The following is a 27,600-nucleotide window of genomic DNA, read 5'->3' as shown; positions in this document are numbered from 1 at the left end:
TCTAGCTGAAATGAATCAAAACAAACTCAATACAGGATTTGGTTTGCGATTCTTGAGCTTTCCATCCTCCACCGATGGCATGTTTTGATTGTTTGTTAATGGTTTCTTGGCCTCTCTTTCACAGATGTGCCCAACTCGGACAGCGAGAGCTTTAACCCGTCTCTATGGGAGGAGCAGCGCAAGCAGCGAGCGCAAGTGGCCTTCGAGTGTGACGAGGACAAGGATGAGCGAGAGACGCCCCCGCGGGTCAGTTCCCACCGCCCGCTTCTGTCCATCTTCTGTTCCCTTTGTGCATGTCTCGCCCTTCTCTCTCGCTTCATGTCACCCATCTAATCCCCTTGTTATTCTGTTCTGTCCTAACCAGGCACACTTAAATCACTTTTCTGCTTGCACAATGAGCTAAATGCTGCTGTAAGCCTCAAAGTCCCAGCCAATCGGAGCATGTTTGATGTTTAATATACAGCTATGTGGGATTTTGGACCGGTGTGGGTGGAGCTACCTGGCACATTTTGACAAAAAAAGAAAAGAAAAAGAGATTCTCAAAATGTCCTGTTACAACCTGCTTGCAGTCAGAACTGAAACTGAAACCTAAATAGAATACAATTTACAAAAGCACATACAAAGTACGAAAACTTAAAATATGAACTATTAAAAACAGTTTCCGTTTATAAAGCTGCAATACAAATATAAATATTAGATGAAACACTTCAATGAATATTAGAAATATTGCCTTAGCAACTAACTGAAATGAATATTAATTGAAATAATGTATAATTGAAAAAAAACTAAATTAATTGTTTAAAAATATTAAAAATGACACGAGTACATAGTAAATTCAAAATATAAATTAATATAATATAAATATAATAGTATATAAATAATTGTAAAAACTGATTCAGACCATTTTTGTGATCTACAACTGATTTACTGAAAAAAAAGTTAAATCCAAATAATTATTAATTAAAAAAATTACTCAAAATAACTAAATGACAAATATTAAAATGAAAAATCTTTTTTATATATACGTTTTTGTTATAATGATGTGAGTTGATGTCAGTTGTTTTTTATAGCTACTATTTATTTGCACTACATTGATCTGGCCATAAAATAGCTTTAGATGCTGGAATGGCAATAGCAACAAACAGACGAATCTCTTCTTTTGTGTGCCACAGAAGGAAGTCAGTCGTGCAGCTTTGAAACGACATGGGAATGAGTAAATGGTGACAGAATTGTCATTTTGGGGCTGATTATTTCTTGATGTTTTGGCAGTTTGAGGTAAAACGGTTTGAGTGGAACAGCCTCACCTGGTTTTGTCGGCATGTCACAGCCTGCGCTTCACTGCATTGCAGTGGAAACTCATTAAAACTCTAACCCTGACATGACTCCTGTCAGAAAGTGAAATGGAAGTCTTCACTGCCTCAGGGGCCCTCGAGCGTACAACGTCAACCTTATTTTTCCCTTCCACCCCTCATCTCGCTGATATTACACACTCGGTATCTGGTTCCCTCCCTCTCGCGCCCGGTCTTGCACCCCTGATGACTCAATATGCCTGTCTGGCTTATACGCTGTGCCAGGAACACATGCAGGCTCCCAAGCTGTCTAACGTAGCTTCACCATCAGCTCTCAGAGCGCCAGTGTGACCCTGAAAGTGTTGTAAAAAGCTCACCAACACCTTCTCCAATTAAATGGTATTAGTGGTTTGGCCACGGGTTCAGCGACACCTGTAAGAGAACTGACCTGTGTTTTCTCTTACAATGATGGAACTTCCTATGTAGCTAACATAACGTGCCCACAAACTATTTTATTTGTTTAAAAATAACACATTTAATATAAAGCATCATTATATGAAATTAAATATAATACATCTGATTTTAGATCCTAACTAATCTTTTTTTTTTATTTTTTTTTTATTACAGATCCTATGAAGTTCTCTCTGATAGATTCCTCGAGTAACTTCGCTGTGTCTTTGTCTTTATAGGAGGGCAATCTGAAGCGTTACCCGACGCCGTACCCTGATGAACTGAAGAACATGGTGAAAACGGCTCAGTCCGTGGCTCACAGACTCAAAGAGGACGAGTCCAGCGACGAGGCGAGAAAAGAGACCAGGGCCAGCGAGAGGAACCATATCGGAGTGCAGGACGTTGGAGTGAAGGTTCGATTTTAAAAACGCTACCAGTTGCATGTCCTATTGTGGGATGGCCAACGTAATTACTACATTGAAAATGAATCTTGGTGCCGATGTTGGAATAACCCTGAATTCCCTGTGTGTCAGGTGATTGAAAGCCCCTGCACTAATGGCAAAGCTGTTGAAATGGAGCCTAAAACAATGATGAACAGTCATCACAGTTACGAACCAATAGATTCAATAGACTACCACAGCGTTGAAAGGATCCCTCTCAAGACTTCAGACAACATGAGAGCCATGGTGAACCATGATGACACCCTTGAGGTATTATATCGAAGTGTCAAAAATTTTAAATGTTATGAATATGGTTACTGAAGCAAATGAATTTTTTTTTTTTAAATCATTGACTCATTCTTGTGTAGTTTCACACCTCTATGATGGTGAGTGAATCTGTACCAGGCTGTCAAACATTAAAAGTAGCATAAAAGTAGTTCATGCGACTCATGCACTGTGAAAAACTGGCCAAAATTTTTGTTATTGTTGAAGTCTTCACTTGTGCTGTTGCCATTCGATTTAGGTTGGCATTACAATCAGGTCATTCATATGTGTGTATATGGACTACTTTTATGATACATGTATAGCGGGGTTTTTTCTTCTTCAAACTATATGAGGTAAATCTAGTACTAAATCAAGGAGTTGATTATTGTTATTTTGAGAATAGATATTGACCAGGTTGTATATACGACATGTCGAATTGGTCTCAAGACTCATTCATATTTATTGAAAGGGGAAGACAAACCGGTTTGTGATTTGTCAAAAAAATTAGTGTAAAACATATTTTAATAGAAAGTCCATTTTTTAAATGATATTATTCAGAAAATATATTAATGGACATTTTTAAAAAAAGGTTTCTCCTGGAATAATGTTAGAATTTTTATTATACACTAAATTGAAAGATATTTATATATATATAATTCTATATAATTGTTATTATTACTATTGTTGTTATTGTTATATATGTACGTTTTTGTATATTGCTTATTTTTAATACAAAATTTAATTATTGTAAACAATGTATTGAAATGATATTGTAATCATAATAATTTTTTAAAAATTGAAATACTGTTGATTTTGACATGAATATAGCCATTGCTGCTAATAAGGCGTTAAATAATAAATACACACATATATATATATATATATATATATATATATATATATATATTAATTAGTTTCCATTCATGTTCATTATGTACTGTAGAAACTATTTTCCTTTTGTGGTCCACGGAAGAAAGTTATATGGATTTGATATGGCATTAGGATGAGTAAAAGGTGACATAAATTTTTGGGAATAACAAGTCCTTTAAAATTTAAACAATTGTAGTGATGGTGATATAATAGATCAGCAAATATGGCTTGTAAGGAAAAAACTGCAAAATATGTCTATCATGTATGCTACATGCACGTTCACACATTAGCCATGCTCATATATCCATGTGTCCTGCTGAGACCTTCACATCTTTCAAGAATCAGCTGAAGACGCACCTCTTCCACAAGCACTTAACTACCCCACACCTTTAAACCACTTCACACACACACACACACACTTCTCCTCTGCATTTCTCCTCTTCTCTAGCTTGTTTCCAAATCTGGTTCTCAAATAAACCTGGCAGTGTATACTGCGAATATTGTTGGCTCCTTGACGAATTGCTTTTTGTCCCTCTTTTGTAAGTTGCTTTGGATAAAAGCGTCTGTTAAATCCATAAAGATAAATGTAAATTATTCTCACACTATGAGTGGATGTAAAGTTCCTGTCAGGATACATTTGCTCATTGTATTATGTGAGATTTGTCAATACATGCTTTATCATAGGGATCATTTAAACAAATGAATATGAAAATGACATCAGTTTATCACTGTAGAACCAGGAAGAAAGTTGGAGTATAAATTTGAATTTAAGTATTTGGTGTGATGTGGTTGTGGTCAGGACTCAGAGGAGCTGTCATCAGAGGAGGAGGAAATGAAGATAGCCGAAATGAGACCTCCACTCATCGAAATCTCCATTAACCAGCCCAAAGTAGTGGCCCTCAGCAAGGACAAAAAAGGTAAAGAAATACTCACTCTCGCACTTTCCTTAATATCAATTGATTGGCGTGGGTAATTGTTCCTCAACATAAGGTGTGTAATTGAACTCACAAATGCAAATGATGTTTTTTATCTGGTGATGTAGATGATGGGAAGGATGCGGACTCTTTGCTGGATGAGACGGTGGCCAACAGTAACCAGAACAACAGCAACTGCTCTTCTCCTTCACGCATGTCTGATTCAGTGTCCTTGACCACAGACAGCAGTCAGGACAACTCCCTCTGCACCCCAGAGAGGGAGTCAAAGATGCCTCTCATGCCCAAGAACAGGTACGAACACACACTGAATACACTCCGAGTCAAAAACATGACAATAAACCTAAGCGTTTAACTAAATATTTCTCAATGGAAAATTACTACAAAGTAATGCTGCAGCTTCTTCAAAGGGTTTTTCAAAAGGGTTTTTTTTATATATATATATATATGATCTGGCCATTTACATGAACTGTTTAAACAAAAATATTCAACCCAAGTTTAAATCTGAGTTGTCATTAGTTATTTCCATTATTAACTAAAGTTAAAAAGGGGTCAAAAACATTGTTTATCATTAGAAAGATAGGCAGAAATAATAGTGTGTTGCCTGCCTAGACTTGCTTTGTCATTAGTTGAGAACTGTAAAAATTATATTAATTTATAGAAAGCTAGACTAGATCAATGTCAACAAAGTATCTGGAGAAAAGAATCGCAATATATGTTCCTACTTAGAAGGCAGCTGCCCATGTAGGTAGTAGACAGAAAGGCAGCTCACTAGGTTTGGGAACAGAGCTAGAGTCTTTCTTTCTCTAACTTGATTTGATTTCCTCAAACGCAGACAAGAGGATGAAAACCTCAACCAGCTGAAGCAGATGACCCCTTTACTCCAGAACTGTAACGGCTCTGAGACGTCCTTACAGACCATCCTGAAGAACCAGCAGAGCTACGAAAGCAAGTCAGACCAGATGGCCGACTACAGTCTCTCCATGGAGGAGAGGCTTGCCCTCATTGAAAAGGGCATCAACAACGGTGTGTCAGAGCAGTACAGCAAGTGGGATCAGATCAACATGAACGTGGCCAAACTCCCACCTGACAACATGGTGTCGTATGAGGACCTGGAAAGAACCAAGAGTCCCTCAGCCAAGGAGTCCATGTCAAGCTACAACAATGCCATGCTGTCACTCGAGAACCTTGAGAACGGCAATCGACTTCAGAAAACCCATTCTGGGGAGAGTTTCAATGGCCGAACGGATCAAATTCCCTTGCGCTACGAGTCTACGAGGACCGTCTCGACAGGTGTAACGGCGTTAAGTGATATGAGTCTTTCTCGTAGCACAGAGGAGCTGTCCCCAGAGAGGAAATGTCCACCGGCCCCAGTGGTGAAATCTCAAAGCATCGCAAACATGGAGGCTGGAGGGATGAAGCTGTTCTCCTTCGAGGGAGAAATCCCCCCGTACGAAGTGGCATGTGCAACCAGAACGTCTGTACCTGCCGCTCAGGGCCAGAGCATCGTCCGCTCCAAATCTGCATCCTTACTCAATGATCAAACTTTGCAGATCTACCCTGGATCCTCAGCATCGTCCTCCGACTTGCTGTCGAGCTCCAAACCTCCGGTTAGCAGCGGCCGCTACCCAACCGGCCCCCCGCCCCAGTACAACGTCCAGTACGCCAGCAGCACAGTACCCAAAGACAACCTGTGGAGCCAACGTACCCCCGTCCCCCCGGAACAGACCTACTTACCGCCACAGCACTCCCTTGCCAACACCAACTACTCAAACCGCAACAACGCCCCTCCGTACCCCCCGCCCCAGCAGCGCGGCCCGCCCAAGACCCCGGACATGTGGGCCAAGGAAAGGATGCTGCCCTCGGTTGGCCAGCGAGGCACCTTGCAGAGACAAGGCAGTGGATCCTCTGGCACCTCCATGTGCATGTCGGACCCGCGTCGCATGCCAGGATTGGAAGGAGAGTACATGACGTATCGGGACATTCACGCGGCGGGCCGTGGGCCCCTACAGATGAGCCAGGCTCTCCACAGACCCTTGTCAGCCCGCACCTACAGCATCGACGGACCCAACGCTCCCCGGCCACAGAGCGCCCGGCCCCCACCGCACGAGCTTCCAGAGAGGACCATGTCCGTCAGCGACTTCAACTACCAGCATGGCAGCCCCAGCAAGAGGCCCAGCATGAGGGTGAAGTCCGAGCACTCGCTGCTGGACGGGCCGGTCGGAGGGGGTGGCAGGGTCCCAGCCGACTGGAGGGATCAGGTCATGAGACACATCGAGGCCAAGAAGATGGAGAAGGTATGCTTGATATGAAAACTAATAGTGTATACAAAGGTAAGCATAGCTGTTGCTAATACTTAGGATTAAGGGTTTGTTCAAAGCCATAGGCTTCATCCGTTACCATTTATACTCCAGACGTGAATGATACTTCAGATTGCGCAGTTTGTTGAGGAGAAGTGTGCTGCTACTTTTGTAATCGATTGGACTTGAAAGTTCTGTCTAGTCTAGTGCAATTCCAGTCCCAGAGGACCACTGTCCTGTAGAATTTAACTCTAACCCTAATCAAACACACCTGAACCAACTAATCAAGGTGTTTAGGATTGCTAGAAAATAGCTAGCCGGGTTGGAGCTGAAATCTGCTATAAGGTAGCCCTCCAGGAGCAGGGATTGCTAGCCCATTGTGTTGGCAACAACATAGCGATGTGCATCTGAAATCGCATAGGTACCACATTTGATAAGAAATGAACTTCACTGTCCTTCATAAATCCTCTCCCAGTGGCCTCATGAAATGGTAAAGTGTCACTTAGTAATACTATTAATCAATCATTTTTTTCGCCTATTTAGTAGCAAGTATTCATACTTAGACACATAGTCAGACCACCTTAGCAATCTTATAGCAACACCCTGGCAGCATGGAAGCAAGTTTTGCATGGGCACTCACAGTTTAGTTTCTGAACCTCAAGTCTGAATTTCCACGCTCCCATCATTCTTCAGCATTAACTGCATGCATATGCTATTGTTTATTTTCTCTCATAAAAATGCTCATTACCCAGTATTTTTCTGCATGTTTGTGTATGGACATTAACACATTAACCAACTCTAACCCATGCATGTTTCAAAGTGTACTCATGGTCAATGCATGCTCACTGAAGTCCTCATTAAATGCATGTGTGTTTGTGTGCATGTGTCATGTCATCAGAGCACTCTATCTCGGTCTTTGGCCACTCTCATTGGCAGTCAGAGCTCTCTGGCCTGTAGCGCTGTAGACCGGTGGCAGATCGGAGCTCATGGGCCCAGAGTAAGTACCGCCTGAAACCTCACCCAAGGGGTCATTCTCTCCACTTGCTGTGTGACTTGTGTTCCCAACAAATTTAGAGGCATTTATCACCTTGCAATTTCTGTACACACTTAAGCTGAATATCTTGAACGTTTCCCAACCACCTTGCTGAAGCACACGAAAAAGTAAAACTCCTCCTAAATATCAAACACCACTTCAAATCATCAGCTTGTTAGTTGAGACTGGAAGACCTGAAATAAATGGGTCAGATAAGGGAGGCATCTAGGAACAGGGTTTGGAAAGTCAGTTAAAAGGTTAAATTACCCAAAAATTAAGATTCTGTAATCATCATGTTGTTCCGAACCTGTATGACTGACTAACTTCCATGAAATACAAAAGAAGAATGTCCAATCTGCTCTTTTCCACACAATTCTGCACATTTCAGGGGGAAAAGCTGGCTTTCGAGTAGCCAACAAACGTCTCTAAGCAGCAAGCATTGACGAGAATGCCCCTTATGGAGCTTAAGACCCCCACCCCAAGTTCACCTTTCTCAGCTTATATCCAGTGTCGGCTGGTTTGCACAATTGCTCAGTTTCTTTGGGTTGTCTAAGTAATACGAGATTAAGAACATTCCTAACCACTAAACCATATACACTAAAGTCCTGGAAACAAACACTCTTTATTTCTCTCTGTGTGCTTAAGCACAATCTGAGCTCAAGAAAGCTCTGTTGTTTTGATCAGTTTAGCTGAAAGCCCCATAAAGTCTGTTTTAAAAATCTATGGAATATTATTGTGAAATATTTTATGAAATGTGATTTGTTCAGCCTGATTTTCATAATGTGGAGTTAGTACACATAATAGCTGATTCACCTTGCTAATTCGAGTACCGTCCATAAGTAAACCATCCTGTTGGTTGAAATGACACATAACAGGAGCTTAAGCAACACAGGTTTATGAATCAAATTTACTGGGAATTCCACATTAATGGGAAATGGCTGCAGTTCCCAGTCACTAGTGACATCCAGCCTAGTTCTTATTTAGCTGTAGCTGTTTTAATACTATAGTCGTTCACTGTAGTTAAAAGTACTCAAAATACATCCCATAATGGTCAAGCAAGCATCATCAAAGACAGTAAACCTTTTCCCGTTCCAAAGTTTGAGACATTTTGTGCTGTTTCTCTGCAGGACGATGTCTTCAGTCCTCATGGACAACCGGGCTACCATATCGACACTCTAAGAAAAGTAAGTGCTTTACACTATAAATTAATGACACAAAAAGTATTTGGACTCTTAGAATTGTATAAATGTTGCTTGCTTTATCGAATGCGATAACGTTCAGGTGTTTTGCTATACACACTCACGAAGAACAACATGCAGTGATGTTCAGGAATATCATTTAAACTTCTCCTTATGACTGAATCCTATACGTCCTCCTCATCTGTGGTTGTGTGTAATGTGCTAATGAACTGCATTGAGAAATGGACCCAGTGGGCACGCCTGACTCCAGCAGTGATTAATTAGCTCTAATTAACAAGCACTGCTTTAAAGAAGCCTGACATGTTCGAAAGCTGATCTTTCTTACACACAAAACCAACTGTGGATGTTCTCACTACTGACTGCAATAAACACATGGAAGGATAAAATTATTAAAAATATCTTAAATTGAGATTTGACTGGCTAATCTATTTCTAAAAAGCTATATAAATATATATACCGTATAGCTTTTTAGAAATAGATTTCCCGTAGCAAAGTTTTTCCCGTAGCAAAGTTTGAGACATTTTGTGCTGTTTCTCTGCAGGACGATGTCTTCAGTCCTCATGGACAACCGGGCTACCATATCGACACTCTAAGAAAAGTAAGTGCTTTACACTATAAATCAATGACACAAAAAGTATTTGGACTCTTAGAATTGTACTCTTAGAATTTATATATATATATATATATATATATAGGGGTGTAACGATACACGTATTGAACCGTTAAACCGAGGCTTTCGGTTCGGTTTTCGGTACGCATTTTTAAACCGAACGGTTCGTTGGACCATTTTTCCTGCCGACCAAAATTTCGTTATTTCAAACGTAGCCGCGTCACGCGTGGCAAGCGCGCTCATAATGTAAGAGACACTGGCGTGACCACAACATGCGCACAACCGGCGCTACGTCATAGAATGTCTCTGAACAGATTCACGCCCACTTTTGGGGCAAAATAAACTAGACTTCCCACAAAACAACGTCCGTACACAGCCGACAGGCGTGAATAACTTAAGAAATCACTAAGATTAAACATGTCAAGTAATTATATGTCCACCTTGCCTGCCATAGAGTCTGAAACCTGCCATACACAAACTTAATTTGGTCAATTTAAAAACATGTCCCTTCATTCTCCCAGCGTCAAATTGTGTATAAACCCCACCCAGTGGCCAGAGGTGTCTTTCTTTCACTGTCTATGGTCTTACCCGGACATTTACTCGTAGTCGTAGCTCATCGAGTCACCATAGCCAGTGAATGATTTTACTTTGTTTTTGAAAGTAAACATCTTTAAATGTATATATTTTGTCTTATAATGTGCATTATAATATATCTTATAATACATATAACCCCGCTGGGTGGGGTTGTTACACCAATTTGACGCTGGGAGAATAAAGGGACATGTTTTTAAATTGACCAAATTAAGTTTGTGCATGTATTTTTCACACTCTATGGCAGGCAGGGTGGACATATAATTACTTGACATGTTTTATATAAGTGATTTCTTGACATGTTTTATATAAGTGATTTCTTAAGTTATTTACGCCTGTCGGCTGTGTACGGACGTTAGTTTTTGCCGTTATTTTGTATTGAAGTCTATGGGAAGTTAAGTTTGTTTTTGTTTGTTTATAATTTAAAAAAAAATCAAGGAAATTTCTCTGGAATTTCTTTCTTTTTGCTGTATCGAAAACGTACCGAACCGTGACACAAGTGTATCGTATCGAACCGAACCGTGAATTTTGTGAACTGTGTTACACCCCATATATATATATATATTTATAAAAGATTCATGATTTAGTTCATCAAAATTTGTTGTAGAATTTCTGACCACCTGGCAAATATTTTATTGACCATTGTATTTGTTTTGTTTGTACTTGGTGAGTGACACTGTTTGAAAGTGTCCTTGAAAACAAAGATGCAATTTGTTTCATTGTGGAATTCTTGGTCTCTCGGGAAATAAACCATTTAGTGAAGTGGATTAATTAGAATTAAAGGTCTAAAAGTGTGACGCTTCATCAGTCAACATGGATTTCTTGTACTTCTAACCAGATTCTTGGTTCATTGAAATGTTTCCTGGGAACTTTCTGCCACCTGGTGTCTGGAAAATGCATCACATTCATATAAGTAGACATTTAGACAAATGCTTAAAGGACCATCTGTATGGAGGACCAACTCTACCATATTTAAAAATAAATACAGAAATAAATAAATGCTCAATAAATAAATAAGCATACAATTAATTGCCCCAAAAAAATACAATAAACAAATAAATGTAGGTAGAAATTAAATTATACAGTGAGACATAAATGTATATATCTCTTTTAATTAGCTTCTTTATTTATTCACCTTTGTAATAATTACATTATTTATTTATTGTCCGTTATAATCTTCAACTTTATTTATTAATTAATTATTTTAAGTATTTATTTATGTGCATGTTATAATATTTTTGTCTGTTTTATTCTTTCTTTGTATTTTTTTACCCTATTTATTTCTTCAATGCTATTTATTTCTGCCTGTCGTTTTTACATTTCTGTATGCATTTCTGCCTCATTATGTAAATGAGGAGGGGCTGTGTCTTAAGGGGTCAACTTCTGCCCATTGGTTGGTTAGCATTTTACTGCATCGGTCGAATCTACATGCCACCGGCCGCGAATTTTTTTTTTTTTTTTTTTTTTTTTTTTTTCAGGGTGGTAGGGGAAGACTCATTAATATTCATTAGGGAACTCATCCCTGATTGTCAATTTAAAAGATACATTTTAAAGTCAAGAAAGTCGCAGTTTGCTGTAAAACTGTTGAGGTATAAGACTGTGAAAATACGTAATTAAAAAGACTACAAACCCAAACGGCGCACATTTTCTCTCAATGAATAAAGCTAACTTTAATGAAGCTAACGTCTGTCATTTCGTCTATAGTCTGACGTTATAATCGTAACGTTACGCCGTCATGCCGGAGTGTTTTGTACCAGACTGCACACACACAAGCAGCGGATCTCGCTCGTTGTTTCGCTTCCCGGGAGATGTAGTTCATTGAGCGATTTTTACATAAAACTAAATGTTACTCTTCTGTTTTATGACAAACTGCGACTTTCTTGACTTTCATAATTATCTTTTAAATTGACAAACATCATATGTGTAATTCAGGGCACAGTTCAGACGGAATAAAAAAGATAAGTTGTCTCTCGCCATTGACCATACATATTTTTTACGAAATAAGGTCCCATGAGGCGGAAGCGGAGGGGCGGGACTTAGGCTCTTAAGACACAGCCCCTCCTCATTTGCATAATGAGGCAGAAATGCATACAGAAATGTAAAAACGACAGGCAGAAATAAAAAGCATTGAAGAAATAAACAGGGTAAAAAAATACAAAGGAAGAATAAAACAGACAAAAATATTATAACATGCACATAAATAAATACTTAAAAAAATAAGTAATTAATAAATAAAGTTGAAGATTATAACGGACAATAAATAAATAAGGTAATTATTACAAAGGTGAATAAATAAAGAAGCTAATTAAAAGAGATATATACATTTATGTCTCACTGTATAATTTAATTTCTACCTACATTTATTTGTTTATTGTATTTTTTGGGGAAATTAATTGTATGCTTATTTATTTATTGAGCATTTATTTATTTCTGTATTTATTTTTAAATATGGTACAGTTGGTCCTCCATACATCTTTTGTTTTGTTTTTATTGAAAAAGCCCAATAATTTCCCTTTAACTCTATTCATTGATAACTTTTTAATTAAAAAAAACAACAACAAAAAAACAGAAAATTGAGTTTGAGTGTTTTCACTGATTTCTGTCCAGTCAATGAAATTTCAAGAGTCTGGTTAAAGAGGCCTGTTCCTCATCACAGAAATCTCAACATGGAGAACATAAACCTTCTGTATCTCTGAAAGTAGCTTCTGTCTGGTCCTGTGCCAAAACCTGAGAGTTAAATGCAAAGATCACTGCACTGGCTTGTTTTAGCTTTGAGGAGAGAGATTGCCATTGGTTGACAGTGTGTAGTGATTTAATTGGCAGAAATACTATGTGCATCTCTTAATGGTTTGGTGTGTGCATTTGTCTTTCAGGTGCCTTTGATGAATGGCCAAATGTGTGCTCCTGTGAGACCTCCCATGAGCTGCGGTCAGCCCCCGATGGCACGCCACCCCTCACGAGAGCAGCTCATCGACTACCTGATGCTCAAGGTGTCCCAGCAGCCCCCGGGTGCTCCACGGGTCCCACAAGAGACCCTGCAGCAGGAGGTGGGACCCTGCATTTGAAATGTTAACACATCTATAGACCATCATGCCTAACACAGTGTCTCCACTGGACGCAGCAGTCGTGGCACCAGTGTAGACAGCATCACTGATTATAATGGGTTTATAGGCTCTGCTTACACCTGGTATTAAGATGTGTTTTGCTCGATCGGATCACAAGTGGACGAGGGAGACACATTCCCGTCTCTTTTGTCCACTTTCAACAACTTCTGTCTTGATTTTTTCGAGGAGATGGTCTATGGGCGGGTAAATGTATGGGCTTTTTCAGATCTTTTAATCTAATGGACGAAATAAGCTTGTGGAATTTACACATGAGCGCGACCGGAGACGACAGAAAAGCATAAGGAGAGCAGCAGCTTTAGTTTCTGCTCTGACAGCCGAAAGACCAGCCGAACACTGTGAGTGTGTGTGTTAAAAATCAGGAATTCGTTTTTCATCTTCAAACCAAACTTGTGTCTCCAGCCGTCAAAGTTTAACTCCCGTCTGGCTAGAGCGCTTCCCGTAATGTTTGCGCTTTAGGTCAGTAGGCGGAGAGTAGGCGGTCTTTAGTGGCTGTTCAAACACATTCGACCACATGAGTGTTTACACTAGGAAAGCAATCCGGTCGAATGCGTTTTCAACTACCTCTGGAAGTGGTCAAAAGTGGACAAGCTCAAAGTTTTAAACCCCGTTACACCTGTATTTAGCGTCGTCCACCAAAACACATCTTAATACCAGGTGTAAACGGGCCCTATTTGCTTTTGTCGCGTCCCGCCGCTCGCGTCTGGTGTAGACACAGTGCCAATAGGAAATCAAAATGAAGCGTCTATGCTTTAATAAACATTCTTGGTTTTATGGTCTATCATTAAAATGTAAAATCCTGATGTCATGATAATGCTAGCTAATAGCCAGACTGATATTTAGGCATCAGTGTGATGTGAACTCAAGCGCTGTGGTTTGTCTGTCTTGCGTTCTCAGCTCCATGTGAAGATCGAGAAGAACCCTGAGCTGGGTTTCAGTATATCGGGAGGAGTAGGTGGCCGTGGGAATCCCTTCCGCCCAGATGACTACGTCAGTATTTCTCTCTTTCTCTTGCCTTTTCTTTTGAAATAGGTGTGCACATCCATTTCTGGAGCTTTGATTTCAATGTATATTTGATTTCAACTCTTAAATCATAAATGATCAACAGGGCATCTTCGTGACGAGGGTTCAGTCGGAGGGACCGGCTTCAAAACTACTTCAACCGGGGGACAAGATCATCCAGGTCATTTCTACTACTTACTTTTCACATATTTTGTCTTATCCATACCTTAGTAATTCACTAACATCAATTAACATCCACTTTGCAGGCAAACGGATACAGCTTCGTTAACATCGATCACGGACACGCCGTTTCCCTCCTGAAGACGTTCCCCAGCACCGTCGACCTGATCATCGTTCGAGAGATGGCCGCATAACTGACGAAACTGAATGTGCACTGTCTTATTTTTGTACCGAGAGGAGCCAGTGCTGTATGTAGTTAACCTGAGCTGATGTAAACGGGACGAGCTTTGACCGTCGGTGGATAGGGGCGACCCCACTGCATCAGGTGGAAGAGTCTGGGAGCATGCGCCTTCACTGTGGGATAGCCTGTTGGTGCAGTCCAACTGATATGAAACCCTGTGCTTTTTGTAAAGATAGTTTTTGTTTTTCATTTTATAAGACATCACCTGGATTGAGTTGTTATGGGACATGAGCTGACCGCTTGAGGGCAGGGCTCTCGATCAAATCTCACTCGTTTTTTTTGTTTGTTTTTTATCATTTTAAAGATTTTTAGAAACCACTTTTATGACCTGTGTGAGATTAAGTTGGAAGACAATGCTACGTGCTAACTGTGGTAATGAATGTAGAACTGGGGTGAGCTAAACTGAACTGGATGTGAAATCTGTTGGCCTGGTGGTCAGATTACCCTTGTGAAGAAAACTTCCTCTCATTGGGATTGATAACTTGCTTCATTGCTAGAACCTCTTCTCAGCTTTCTCCTTCTGGAAGTCTCCTCCAGTGAAACAAGAGTCTCTTCCTGCAAACTTCCACCGGACAGAAGTGGAAGACACAGACTTTAGCCCGGATGCCGCCTGGAAGGATGCGCTGAAATGCTCCCTGCACGTGAAACATGGACAGGAACGCGATGAAGTACTTCCGTGAGGATTTCGAAAGAGAGCAGACTTGCTAAAAGACAGAAACAGAAAGTGGTTCAAGTACCTTAACCAAAGCATATTGGGACACTGTGGCTGGGCGGCATGAAACTGCTGGCACGTGAACCTCTTTCCTCCGACTTCTACAACACAGCCACCCGATTCCAATGCCACCGAACTAATCCGAAGCGTTCGCGCTCGAACATTTATTTTTTTCCTTATTTCAATTTGGAGTTCATCAAAACTGTTTTTTTATTCTGTGAAGAAGATTGTAGATGTGATATTTTATTCTCTTACGAAAACATTTTAACATTTGACTAGTTGCAGTCGTGGACGTTTGCTATTGGGGGCTTCGAGAAAACGACATGTCAAGTGCCATAGACCCTGAACTGTCACAAAATGGGTTCGACCCAGAGCAATACTCGTACAGATCCACGCCGCATATTCAGTGGCCTTATTAGGCTGGCGTATGACACAGTGGGCGTAAGAGCAATAGAAAGTCCTTTATTCCATTCGCAAGATGCAGTTAGTTGCGTTTTTATATAAATAAAGAACCCATTTAGTATTTCTCGATTGATACCGCATTTTATATTGTAAATCTTTTAAACACGAAAACATAGGAAATGGCATTTCAGATTTTTTTGTAAAAAAAAAAAAAATGTTCGTAAACTTTAAAGTCTGAATAGTGTGCGAATGAATGTCTCGTCACATTAGCGATTGCACTGCTGTTTCCAAACACCCCTATGAAGATTATCATTGCATTGTATGTGGATACATCACAATCTTCAATAGCAAAGAGATTCGAAAAGCTACGTTAATCGTAATGTTTGTAGTTGAAGTAGTCACATTGAAAGGCCATGATTTTTTTGCCCTGCCTGCATTTGAGGATAACGACCCACTGTCGATTGTAGTACTGTGTGTATTATTTGCATGAAATTCCTCCTTTTGATCGTTCTTCGCTGTATTCTTCAGTAGACTGGAGCGCTAATTGAATCCAAGTAATCAAATTAACATTCTGATAATGTGACAGATCCACAATTTGATGTGAAAGAGCACGGTCGCCCTTTTTTCAAGAACTCGATTGATTCGCTATAGTAGCGAGTTCCAGTTTTAATTTAGTATGTTGTTAAGCTTTGGGTCAACATTGCCTATGGATTGTAAATTAATTTGCTACATTTGATTACTTTTTTGGAGTAAAAAATGATTAATCGCAGTTTAAAGAACATAACGTTAGTCGATAAAACTACGCCCCTCATCTTTGCTGTGAATGATTCACTCAACACATGGTTTTGTGGACACTGTTACTTCTGTTTCATCACGAATCAGCAGTAGATCCCTCGACTGTCACTTCTTTTTTATTTTGTCTGCGAAGACATTGTAAAAACGTAATAACGAACAGTGACTAAGAAAAAACTGGTGTTCTTTTTACTGTCCCACTTTTATTTTTATTTATTTAGTACACTTTACTTTGAGTTTAGAGATTACTAATCAACATGTAAATACTTTTTTAAAAGGTTTATGATTTGTTCATGGCATTAGTGATTACGTTTTTTTTAAAACCAGCAATAACTTGCATCACAGAAGCAGCCCTTTTAATGTATAGCTATGTCAAAGGTTTCTCCGCAAGCAGCTACTGTTAAGATGATTGGTATGCATTTATTCAACATTCCAGATTTTGTAAATAAATTTACTTTCCATGGTGTCCTGTGGAAAGAATAAATCAACTAATGCTCTTTCAAGGTGTATGTTTGTTGTCTTTTTTTGGTTCGGTTTTGTATTTATTTTTGTTTCCAAAGCAAATCAACCATTCTTTCACTTTGTCCCCCTGTAGGCAATAATTGTATCCCTTAAAATTCATCTTTGATCACCAAAATGACATATTTAAAAAAAAATTCTTGGAAAAAACAACAACTTTGTGCCTTAAAATAGCTTGAATGTAACTCTACTCTCTTGCCTCATTTAGTAAACGCGGTTCTATGAATATGCTAATTAGCCCCGCCTCCACTCACTCACTCCAGCTCAGAGATCCACTGGTTGACGATCATACGTTGACCTGATTGGTTACAAGGTAGTTTGTGACGTCAGAAACACCAGCGATTTCAAACCTGTGTTATTGTGACTGTCTTTGGTTCACTGCAGTTTTAAGGAGGAAATACTCAGCAATGCTGTCGACTTATGAATTTACACAAGGTTCGTTTTAAAGCATATTAAAAACACCACATAGACATATAAACAACATTAAAAACCTTTTTCACCTCAGGGGGACTTAAAATATAGTGTGTGTGTGTGTGTGTTGCAGAATTTAGAAAGTCAAAAAGGTTTGGAAGGATAGTGGGTAAATGACACAATATTTTTCAGAAAGATAATCTCATTGAATCCGGCCATTTTGGGCCAAAGTACGAATGCATTATCAGGTATAGATGTTTACCTCACACCACTATATTTGTCATTAACAATAAAATGGCATGTTTTTGTTACAACCCCATACAACATTTCAGTCCATAATTTCAGTCCATAATCTCAGTCATTAATCAAAGCTGATAGGTGTTAACAAAGACTGTAAATGGGTCTGTGAAGTAAAATTAGAAGACTAAAGTAATTTAATCATAGCTTTTATCAAGTGTAACTCAGTACTTTGTTTACTGATAAGTGATAATGCATCAACGCTGCTGCAGTTCGAGGAAATGCAATGGTCAAACGTAAGAATATAATCAAGCCTTCACCACCTTTATTAGCTTCGTTCCTTGGCTTTGAAATCACTCGAAGAGCAGAAAGCAGCGAAGCCGTTCTTCCACATGGAGTGCGAGTTGGGCTCGTATCAGATTCCAGCTCTATATATAACCCGGGGCAAAATACGAGAGTGCTTTCACAACAGACCCAGGGTTGAAGACATCCAGCAGAGACTCGTTTCATTGTTTTCCTGTTGACAAGATTTCAAGCCAAATGGTTCTCAGCTTAACCATGATTATTTTAGTATATAATGTATACATTAATATCGGTTTTATATCCATTTCCACACAAAAAAATCCACTTTTCACACATAAAAGCGACACATAAAGCTTGTTTTTTAAGAAGAAAAGTTTTTGAATGTGTCTATAACACCAAACAGTACGCTGTTGTCTATAGGAAACTCACTAGGTGAGGCAGCCGGTATGCAGTGTGTCCCAGTATCTTCATCTGGCGTCTGCCTGGCCTTGATGGAAACGTGTTGTGATTGGATCAACGTGTCCTTCAGAGCGAGCTCGGCTCTGGCTGTTCTGCGGGTCAGCAGATCACAGTGCGCTGACATCTGATACAAGCCCGTGTAAAAATAACCTTCACCAATGGACCACATAAAGCCTCTGCTTAAAATGTGTTAAAAATGTTTTGGATCTCGATACAGTCTGACCTTTTGATACGCCCTTAACGTTTGAACACATTTTGTGCCTGCTCTTTTACTAAAAAACATCATGTTGCATCCAGTGCCATACAAAATCACAGTAATATGAATGACAGTGACGGCTAATATCTGCTAACTGGTGTTTGGGTTCAAATTGTGGCAACATGGCACATTTAAATGGTGTGCAGATATGTTTGTATTATCAGTACTATCACAGTACTCAGAATCCATTTCGAAATCATTTGAAAAACAGTGCAACTTGTTATTTGTCTGCCTCAATTTGTCTCAAAACATCAAATTTAGGACGAACTCTTCCATTTACAACTCCCACAAACGGTAATGAACAACAAAACCCAGTATTTGGCCATGATGACAGTGCAGTGCAACCCCTGGCCACTGCACTAGAGCTATTGCTTCAGAGCAGAAGGTTGTTTTTGTACAGTAAACTTGTTGTGACTGGCGCATTTGGCCCCGCCCCGCGGAGGTGTCAATCACCGTGACGTCACGCCCGCTCTTAAAGAAAACCAACAAACAGCAGCCAGAAAAACACACATACACACCGAAACACACACGTCAGCGGACTAGCGGCACAGACCAACGCGAAGGGTTTAATATATAGTCTCTTTATTCCGGGAGCTTCTCGTTTTACTCATATAAGGCAAGTAAAACACTTTCCCCCCACATTACAACATTTTAAAAGCTCATGCTAACGCTACAGGAAAATATGATTAGTTTTGGTGAAATAACCAGCTAATAAGCCTAATATCTTTATTTCCAGAGTTATTTGTTGGTGTAATATTATTTAATGTGGTAGCGGTTAGTCTAAAATGATTAACTTGGCGAGTTTAACCATATATTGCTGTTAGCTGATGCTAGCATGTTAGCTAGTAAAATTAGCCTGTTGTTCCTTTCGACATAAAAGCTGAAATATGATACGAAAACAGCAGATTTATGCTTAAACACGTGTGTTTTATTCATAACGTGTTGTTTGCTTCGCATTTAAGCTGATTTTGTCCTTCAAGATACCAGAGATGGAAAATAAGATCGTTTGCATGCATTTCTCTTTAAATGTTTATTGAGATACAGTTAATTGGCTGTTTGTGTGGTTTTATCATTCATCGACTATTTTACTGTCTATTATAGTGTTTTCGGTTTTATTTGGTGTCGTTTTGCGTGTCGATCGAGATGTTATAACAGGAAACTCAAAGCCCAGCTAGTTAGTGTTATCTTCATCGCTGAGTGAATGAATAAACGTCTTTTAAAATAATTTCCCCGCCGTTTGTTCTTCAATATTTTAACTGATTTGTTGTGAATTGGCGTTCTGGTGGTGAATTGTTGTTTTTTATTATTATCAAGGTTTGTGCTTTGGCTCAAACAGGAAGAGTGTTTTGAAACAAAGGAGAACACAAAGCAAATTCACCCTGACCCAGATATAAAGTAGATAAACGGCTACATTACCATCCATCCTCACTCATTCATCAACACTAACCCTCAGACTGAACACAGCACACATTTTGAGGGCAGCAGCTGTTGTGTTGAGTGCTTTTTGCGCTTTATATGCCACTGTGTGTTTGTTAGCCGTGATGCTACTGTTAGCATGACTCAGTGGATTTCACGAGGCCTCAAACTCTGATATATCTCTATATATAATATATAAAAGTACACATACTATGTGAATAACACTCACAAAGCGTGTTTGCAGTGTAAAGTGCACTATTAGACTTTGTATAAGCTGTACATGTCATTTAAATGCCTCATATCTTGGTGCATTGAGACACGTGAGCATCTGTTTTCTGCTGTCTTTCTAGCTTCATGGTTTGCTTTTGTTCAACTATTTGACTTGGTTTATCTCTCATGTCTTTGTTTTGCCCTGTATGCCGTGTATTTGCTGTCATCCAGACAGGGATAGGTGAACACAGGTGGCCAACATGCATGGGAATCGGCTGAAGAAGAAAAAACAGCCCTGTTGGGGCTTTGCCATTTTGGGCTTTATCAGAATATATGAGGCCATGTGTAGGGAGGAGGAGGGTGCTATGCAAACCAGCTCCTAATAGAGATGTGTGTGTGTGATGTAATGGAGGCAGGTAGGACAATGGAGGGGGGGTATTTTTAGTCGGGACACACTGGTGGAGGCTGTTCAGGACAACATGTCACATTGCACCCTTGTGACGGATGAAAACTAATCCAGCGGTCCATGTGAGCGAGTGCGAAGGGCAGCAGGCTCACACACACACACGTGACGCGGGCCATGTGGCGGGTTTTCAGGGGAAAACCTCTGATGCCAGAAGGCGGAGGTGAAATGCTGCAATCTTGTTTACTTGCAGACAAGAGGCCCTCTGAAACCCCGGGGCCCCTCGCGGACATGCCGCTCCTGACAGGTTTCAGGTTGATTTCTCGAAAGCGTCTGCGTTACATGTTTCTGCTTGGATGGGGATTGGGTTTGCTGCTGTGATCGCCTCTGCTTGAACAGAATGTTCCAGCTGTTCCACCTACAGATATATTTACATCTCACACTGCTGTTCAGCATTTACCCATCAACACCGCATGGTCGCACGCACTTCATCTGGCTAGTATGGTGCTCACGATGCCGGGGCAGCTGGTATTGAGGAATATTTGATACAGCCCCAACTATTTAAAAAGTTAACTATTAATATAAATGGATAGGTGTGCGCAATGTGCTTGTGGACCAGAGGTGGGAGATATGATAAATCTTATAAAAAGAAAAATAAATGATATCTTTATTGTGTTTTTTAAAAATAAGAACAAACATGCAAATAACAAACTATAGGACAAATACAATAAATCGGTGGTGCACATGTCAAGCAGCGCTTTAAGTTTTTAATGGACTGTAAGTTTTATTTATACAGTAGCAAGTATAATTGTCCATGTATGGGGCCATCTATGTTGCTTTATCACATCAACTTGTCAGTAACTTCTGTGCAGCACAAAGCTGCTTATTTACATATTGTAACGTAAGTGGTATGGCAAAATATCATTTGATTGATGCTTTGTATTGTCACCTTGATATATTGTCAGATCGCCCTGCCATAATCAATATTAAGAGTTTAGGTCATGCTCTATGGGGGAGTGTTTCATTTTAATTGAGTTTTTAGTACTTTTTTGAATCTTTTTTTTATTTTATTTTACTCATGACACCACATAATTGTTTAAAATGTACTTTTAAAAATAGATGTGAATCTGGTTTGGACTAATTGTGTTCAAACCAACAGTGAATCGTTCCAGAAACCGACTCTGATCCACTTCAAATGCGTTAGAGTGTGAAAGCACCCTCGATTTATGAAGTTGGTGCGTGATGTGATAATAAACGAGTTAGGAAATTTCTGTTTAAAATGGTGCAGTGCGTCACACTCACACAATGTTTTTGTAAGTTATGGTGTTATGTTGTGTGAACCAAGATCTAAATATGAATGAATGGAACCACAACAGTGGGCATGTAGACTTAATAGTTGTTGTAAACGGTCAGTAATGAATAAGAAAGAAATCAGTAGAAGAAAAAAAAAAGTGAATTTAAAAAACTTTCTTTCATTTTACAGCAGTATCAAAAGATTGAGAAATTCAGAAAACGTGTTACCAATAAAGCACAGAAATGGCACACAAACATCCTAGGACAGTGGTTCTCAAACAGGGCCCAGATCAGTCTGAATGACTCATAATTAAAATGCTTTAAAAACTCAAAATAAAGATGCACCACATTAAATTGGCCCTGATTCATATAATGCTTGTACGATTGGATTTTATGATCCTATGCCAATATTGAGGATCTAGTCAGGGTTTATAAAGGCAGAAAGTGACGTGGAAATGCTTCTATGCGGATGACAAAACATTTTGGTGCTCGCATACCAGTAATTCAGTTAACTCGGCATAAAATCAAAATGTAAAGATAAATGGGCAGTCACACTATGCATTAATATAATTAAATGAGCAGCTGATGTTTAAAGGGTCAGTCGTACAGTTGCACAAAAGTGTTTGCGTTTCTACCACGATGCATTCAGAGCTGGAGTTTGACTACCAACACATTGAATATATGACTAAAAATATTTAATATGTAACACGCACGCATGAGAGCAGTTTACGAGATTAACACTCGCTATGTGGATCACAGTTCATATCCGGACCCAAGCAAGCGTGTTTCAAATTTTTAAGGACATATTTCATATACTGTTTTAGTGCTCCAAACATGAACCACCAGCACTGCGAATAAGCACATCTCAGGACTTCAAATGAAATGTATATGTGAAAATGCAGACACTGATAACAGCCGTGCGTCTGAAGGCGATGACAAATTATTCTGATACCCACGAGACAGTGATGTAGACCGAAAATTCAAAGAAGAATGGACAAAAAAAGTAACTATGCCTTTATTCCTTCTGTGTTAAACTGATGTGTCATGTGTTCAGTGATAGTGCACGTAAACAAAATGAAAATATTATTAGACATTTTAAATGTTCTTCCTCATTTTTCATACAGACCGATTTCTCTTGAAAGTTGATATTTGTAAAAAATAAGTTATCAGAACCTGTATGATCTGTTCATGATAGTTGTTAGTAGTCTTTACTGGTAACTTTTGTGAGTTTGTTGTCATAGGGTTATATTTTTAAATGCATCAAGGTGCGCCCAACTCTGTTGTTTGCTAGTTTTTTTTCTCCGGTTGCATTTAAATATTCATGTGTCTGTATTATGAGTGTGTTGTTGGTCTGTGTTTTATTGGCTGTCTCCCCTCTTCCCATTCTCTACTCTCCCACTTTTCCCCAGCTTTACACGCCACATTTCTTGTCTCTTTCAAATCTGAGGTATGAACGAGTAGTGATAAAACAGATAAAATCATGACACTTTAGTAATTGCATCACAGAAATAATTTGTATGAATGATTTCCTAAAGAGAAAGCCTGGCCATGCCTGTCCGGCACATGTGTTTTCTGAGAGCGCGTCTGTATTGCACATTGATGATGAGTGATGAATCTTCTCAACCATAAAGATATTTGTGGCCGTTCTGTTGGTGGAGTAGATTTGTGCTTGAGCTTAAAAGGATAGTTCATGTTCACCCAATAATACATTCTTTCAATAATTACTCGCCCTCACGTCGTTCCAAACCCACCAGACTTTCTTTCATCTTTGGCAAACAGAAAACACAAATGATGATCTTTTGATGAAATGTAAGAGCTTTCTGTCCCTCCACTGACAGCTACACAACTACTGCTTTGATGCTCCTAAAGTCCATAAAGAGATCGTAAACTAATCCATATGAATTGAGCGGTTTATTCCACATTTTCTGAAGGGACTCGATGGCTTTATATGATGAACAGATTGAATTTAGGCTTTTATTCATTTACGTTCATCACATTCGTTCTCGAGTTGCGCAGCACGTTTGAGCTTCAGAGGTTTGTCAAGCAGGTTCGGTTGAGCTTCTGTTTATGTTCGCGGATCAATGTTTATATGTGAATAAACGCCAAAATTCAATCTGTTCAACATATAAAGCGATCGAGTCCCTTCAGAAAATTGGACTAAACCACTCAATTCAAATGGATTAGTTTACGATCTCTATGAACTTTGTTCAGAAGCACATATTAGCTTAGATGGGAGATCCTTTAAACATTGTCTCGGACAAAGGGGGGCTTGGAGTAAAAAAGTTGAGAACCACTTGCCTAGGATTTTCTCATTTGCGTCAGAAAATAAACTCGTTTACAGCTTGTTAGCTGCACTTTTGGTGCTAATGATTGTGTTTTTGCTTATCTGTGCACAGAAGTATTTTAATCTTCGAACTGACAGTCCTTTTCTGATGTAGTTTAATGAAGCATTTTATTGGTTGGATTGGTTAAGTGTTTGGAGGAAGTCTTACAGGTCAGTCTGGTTGTAAGATGATCTTTGGCATGAGTTTGCAGAAATCACTTTGCTTTCGTTTGGGTGATTCTGTATAAAGATGAGGCTCATGCCAAAAAAAAAGGTGCTCCGACGTCTGACGCCTAATCTGATTCCCAGGCTGTGGCAACATTGCACCTTTATCGGCGTAAATCCTCTTAATGAAGCCAGAGCCGCAGTCTTTGAGTCCCTCCTCCTCACACACACACATGCTGTCATATTCACGGTCCTTGTGTTTTGTTGTCTGCAGGAATCGCCCACCTTCAGAGAGATGGCCCAGGAGACCAATCAAAGCCCCGTGCCCATGCTCTGTGCCACCGGCTGCGGTTTCTATGGCAACCCTCGGACCAGCGGCATGTGCTCGGTCTGTTACAAAGAGCATTTAACAAGACAAAACAATGGGGGAGTCAGTCCGATTAGCACAATGGGTACGTGTTTCCACTCTTTGAACATCTTCACGGACAATCGGACGTGTCTGTAAGCTCGATTGTTCCTCAAGTGTGTCATTAACACTAAAGGGATGTGGTCTCTTCCTGCAGCTTCCAGCAGTGTCACCAGTAGTCCTACCTCTGAAGCCTCGGCCATCCAGATCATTGAAGCGACACTAAACCACTCCTCCGCTGCTAGCGCCGAGTCGCCCAACAGCGCCGCCACCGCTGCCCTCCCGGTCACACAACAGATGACGGAGATGAGCATTTCCTGTGAAGACGACGTGGGCTCGCCGAAAGCAGAAGTTCCTGAACCGGGTTGGTATTTCTGGGGGTTTTTTTTAGACTTGAAGTGTCTCAGCTGAATCATGTTTAAACGCAGCTTTAGAGTCCCTGAAACAGTTTATGAAAGTCTTAACACTAGATAGGTTCTAAATAAAGAAGCTAAGAAACATAAATGCTTCTGCTGCATTTATAACAGTTTCAATATGCAGGTTTTGCGACGGGTTCAGGTTGGTCGTGTGAATTCGCCATATTGGCCAACAGAAAGCTGCTTGGTTTGGAAGTGAACTCTGTGCGCTGTGCTTCATACGGCACTACACTATTGGCAACGTTTCTCTAATGTGAGCGCACTTTAAGACTAGTGTGCTATTTTGAAAACTGCGTCATTTAAGCAATTTCTTTCTCATCTGCAAACCCCACTCTGCAGCCAATTCTGAAGATTTGATCCGAATCACAGTGCTGACTGCGCTTACACAACGCTGAAACCAGTACTAACCCTGAGCTACACCTTGAGGGATAGTTCACCCAAAAATGTACATTTACTCATTATTGTTCCAAACCTGTATGAGTTTCTCTCCTCTGTTGAACACAAAAGATGATGTTTTGAAGAATATGGCTGACCAAACGGTTGATGGAGCGAAAAATACTGTGGAACTCAGTCAATGGCTGTTTGGTCAGCCATATTCATCTAAATATCTTCAAAGAATCTGTTAAATAATGCAATTGGTTTGTTTTGACTTCAAATAAGAGACTTCATTGAGATTAAGTCCCTGTATGACATCTGAACTATTTATATATATATATCTCTATCCATTAAAGGTGGGGTATGTGATTTGGAAAACGACCGGCAGATTTAGAAAATATACAATTCAAATGGTCCTACCTTCTTTCCTCCAACGCCGGCTCTGACTCCACCCATTCCAAGAACATGGACGCGCAATCATGCACGAGCGAAAACTTAGATGTGCGAGAGATTGTAATGACGATTTACTACTAATCATGGAACCGGCTTTACTGACGAGATGCGCATGCGTCACAAACTTTGAGTATGCGCACGACGGGGGTCACGCGCGCTGGGGGGAGGGGGGTGTGGTACAGCCGTTTGATTGACGGACTTACTGTCCAATGATTCTAGCTGGTCTTGGAAATGATTGGCTGGAGTTTTTCGAGTCCTGCCCGTTCCACAGATGATTAAATTGCTTGATTTTCATTTCAGTGCTTCTACCTCAGTGGCTGTAAGTGGGTTAGGAATAGGATTTCAAGTTATTTTGAAAAAATGGTCAAAAAAGAGAATCGCATACCCCACCTTTAATAGCCATGCAGATGTGTAAAATGCTTTGTTTGACTGTCATCTCAGTTGTATGGCTAAAAGAGGTTCTTGCAGTCAAAATGATTCTCATCATTAGCTTCGCAAGTAACGTTGATAATCTTCCAAAGAGCTGGTTTTACTGAAGAAATCACCTAAACTCTGCCTTAAAAAGTCAAAAACGTCTAGGTTTGAAAGCCACAATGTTTAAAATTGGTACAAAGTTACAGAAAAGGCCTGCGTACTGAAGCTGGCTAGCTGTGTTCTGTGGGCATGTAGTTGTTTTTCTGGGGATGTTCATTGGTGCGCTTGTGTTTGCAGTCGTCACTCAGCCCACAGCGTCCGCTGCACCCCCGAGCTCAGCCGGCGGGGACGAGGCCAAGACGCCCGAGGCCCCCAAACACAAGAAGAACCGATGCTTCATGTGCCGCAAGAAGGTCGGCCTGACAGGTGAGCGCATCCTCCGAGTGTTCCCGCACACACACACACATGCTCCCTCCACACGTTCTGACGCTGACGTCTCGTTTGCCAGGGTTCGACTGCCGCTGTGGGAACCTGTTCTGCGGACTTCATCGCTACTCGGACAAGCACAACTGCCCCTACGACTACAAGGCAGAGGCTGCCGCCAAGATCCGCAAGGAGAACCCCGTCGTGGTCGCCGATAAGATTCAGAGAATATAAACCGCCGGCCGTCTTCACCTCGACTCTGCGAGAGATCGGATAAAAGGACTCGCACTTTGACCTGTGATTCTAAAGACTAGTTTTTTTAATTACAGTATGGGAAAGAATCTTGTTTCTAAGCCAATGCATGAGTGATCACTTTGTTTCCATCTTTCTTTTGCTTTCTGTTGGTATATGAGCTTCAAGTTAAAACAAACGAGAGGAAAAAGGCCTGAAGCATCTGATTGTGGTGTTAAAGGCTGATGTCCGTGGTCTCCTCTGTGATGGCGTGTCCTGGACTCTCGGAGGACTGTTACGGCTCTGGCCCGAGCGCCGTCAGGGCAACAGTGCATGGCTGGCTCATGTAGCAAATGGACGCTCTTCTGTTTCCTCCGGGTCGAACGTTTCGCCCTCCCGTTAAGAGTCAGCCTTTTCCACGTTTCTGCTTGAGCGTCAGCCTACCACAGTTATCGAGC

General features: G+C 40.3%; 2 protein-coding genes across 5 annotated transcripts in view; both read left to right on the top strand.

The window, feature by feature from the left end:
* Positions 1-14,513, top strand: part of erbin (erbb2 interacting protein) — a 76,978-nt gene extending 62,465 nt beyond the window's left edge. Inside the window, exons 15-26 of one of the 3 annotated variants that reach the window (XM_056241680.1) lie at positions 125-246; positions 1,979-2,152; positions 2,273-2,449; positions 4,113-4,230; positions 4,356-4,539; positions 5,081-6,542; positions 7,444-7,542; positions 8,706-8,762; positions 12,852-13,025; positions 13,998-14,090; positions 14,209-14,283; positions 14,369-14,513. In XM_056241680.1, coding sequence (XP_056097655.1) covers positions 125-246; positions 1,979-2,152; positions 2,273-2,449; positions 4,113-4,230; positions 4,356-4,539; positions 5,081-6,542; positions 7,444-7,542; positions 8,706-8,762; positions 12,852-13,025; positions 13,998-14,090; positions 14,209-14,283; positions 14,369-14,476 — 2,843 coding nt within the window. In that variant the 3' untranslated portion in view covers positions 14,477-14,513. Of the gene's footprint in view, positions 1-124; positions 247-1,978; positions 2,153-2,272; positions 2,450-4,112; positions 4,231-4,355; positions 4,540-5,080; positions 6,543-7,443; positions 7,543-8,705; positions 8,868-12,851; positions 13,026-13,997; positions 14,091-14,208; positions 14,284-14,368 lie in introns of those variants that run through there. The other 2 variants (XM_056241678.1, XM_056241679.1) reach the window with 2 other exon arrangements.
* Positions 14,514-19,074: 4,561 nt separating this feature from the next.
* Positions 19,075-27,354, top strand: zfand5b (zinc finger, AN1-type domain 5b). 2 transcript variants are annotated; one of them, XM_056241718.1, is made up of 5 exons: positions 19,075-19,230; positions 24,699-24,876; positions 24,988-25,194; positions 26,786-26,914; positions 26,997-27,354. In XM_056241718.1, the coding sequence occupies exons 2-5, from the start codon at positions 24,720-24,722 to the stop codon at positions 27,143-27,145; spliced, it is 642 nt and encodes a 213-aa protein (XP_056097693.1). In that variant the 5' UTR covers positions 19,075-19,230; positions 24,699-24,719; the 3' UTR covers positions 27,146-27,354. The 2 variants fall into 2 exon arrangements, with proteins under 2 accessions (XP_056097693.1, XP_056097694.1); XM_056241719.1 differs by lacking the exon at positions 19,075-19,230 and adding an exon at positions 22,818-22,939.
* The last annotated feature ends 246 nt before the right edge of the window (positions 27,355-27,600 follow it).

This window comes from Rhinichthys klamathensis, unplaced genomic scaffold (genome assembly GCF_029890125.1).
Source record: "Rhinichthys klamathensis goyatoka isolate OS25496 unplaced genomic scaffold, OSU_Roscu_1.1 h1tg000665l_1, whole genome shotgun sequence".
Classification (NCBI taxonomy): Eukaryota; Metazoa; Chordata; class Actinopteri; order Cypriniformes; family Leuciscidae; genus Rhinichthys; species Rhinichthys klamathensis.
This window is presented reverse-complemented; position numbering and strand designations above follow the sequence as displayed.

What these genes read in the sequence shown, in the direction of transcription:
- zfand5b (XM_056241718.1), top strand. Translation starts at nt 24,720, where the DNA reads ATGGCCCAGGAGACCAATCAAAGCCCCGTGCCCATGCTCTGTGCCACC. An exon ending in AGCAGAAGTTCCTGAACCGG is followed by an intron (nt 25,195 to 26,785) that starts GTTGGTATTTCT and finishes TTGTGTTTGCAG; the next exon opens with TCGTCACTCAGCCCACAGCG. An exon ending in CAAGAAGGTCGGCCTGACAG is followed by an intron (nt 26,915 to 26,996) that starts GTGAGCGCATCC and finishes CTCGTTTGCCAG; the next exon opens with GGTTCGACTGCCGCTGTGGG.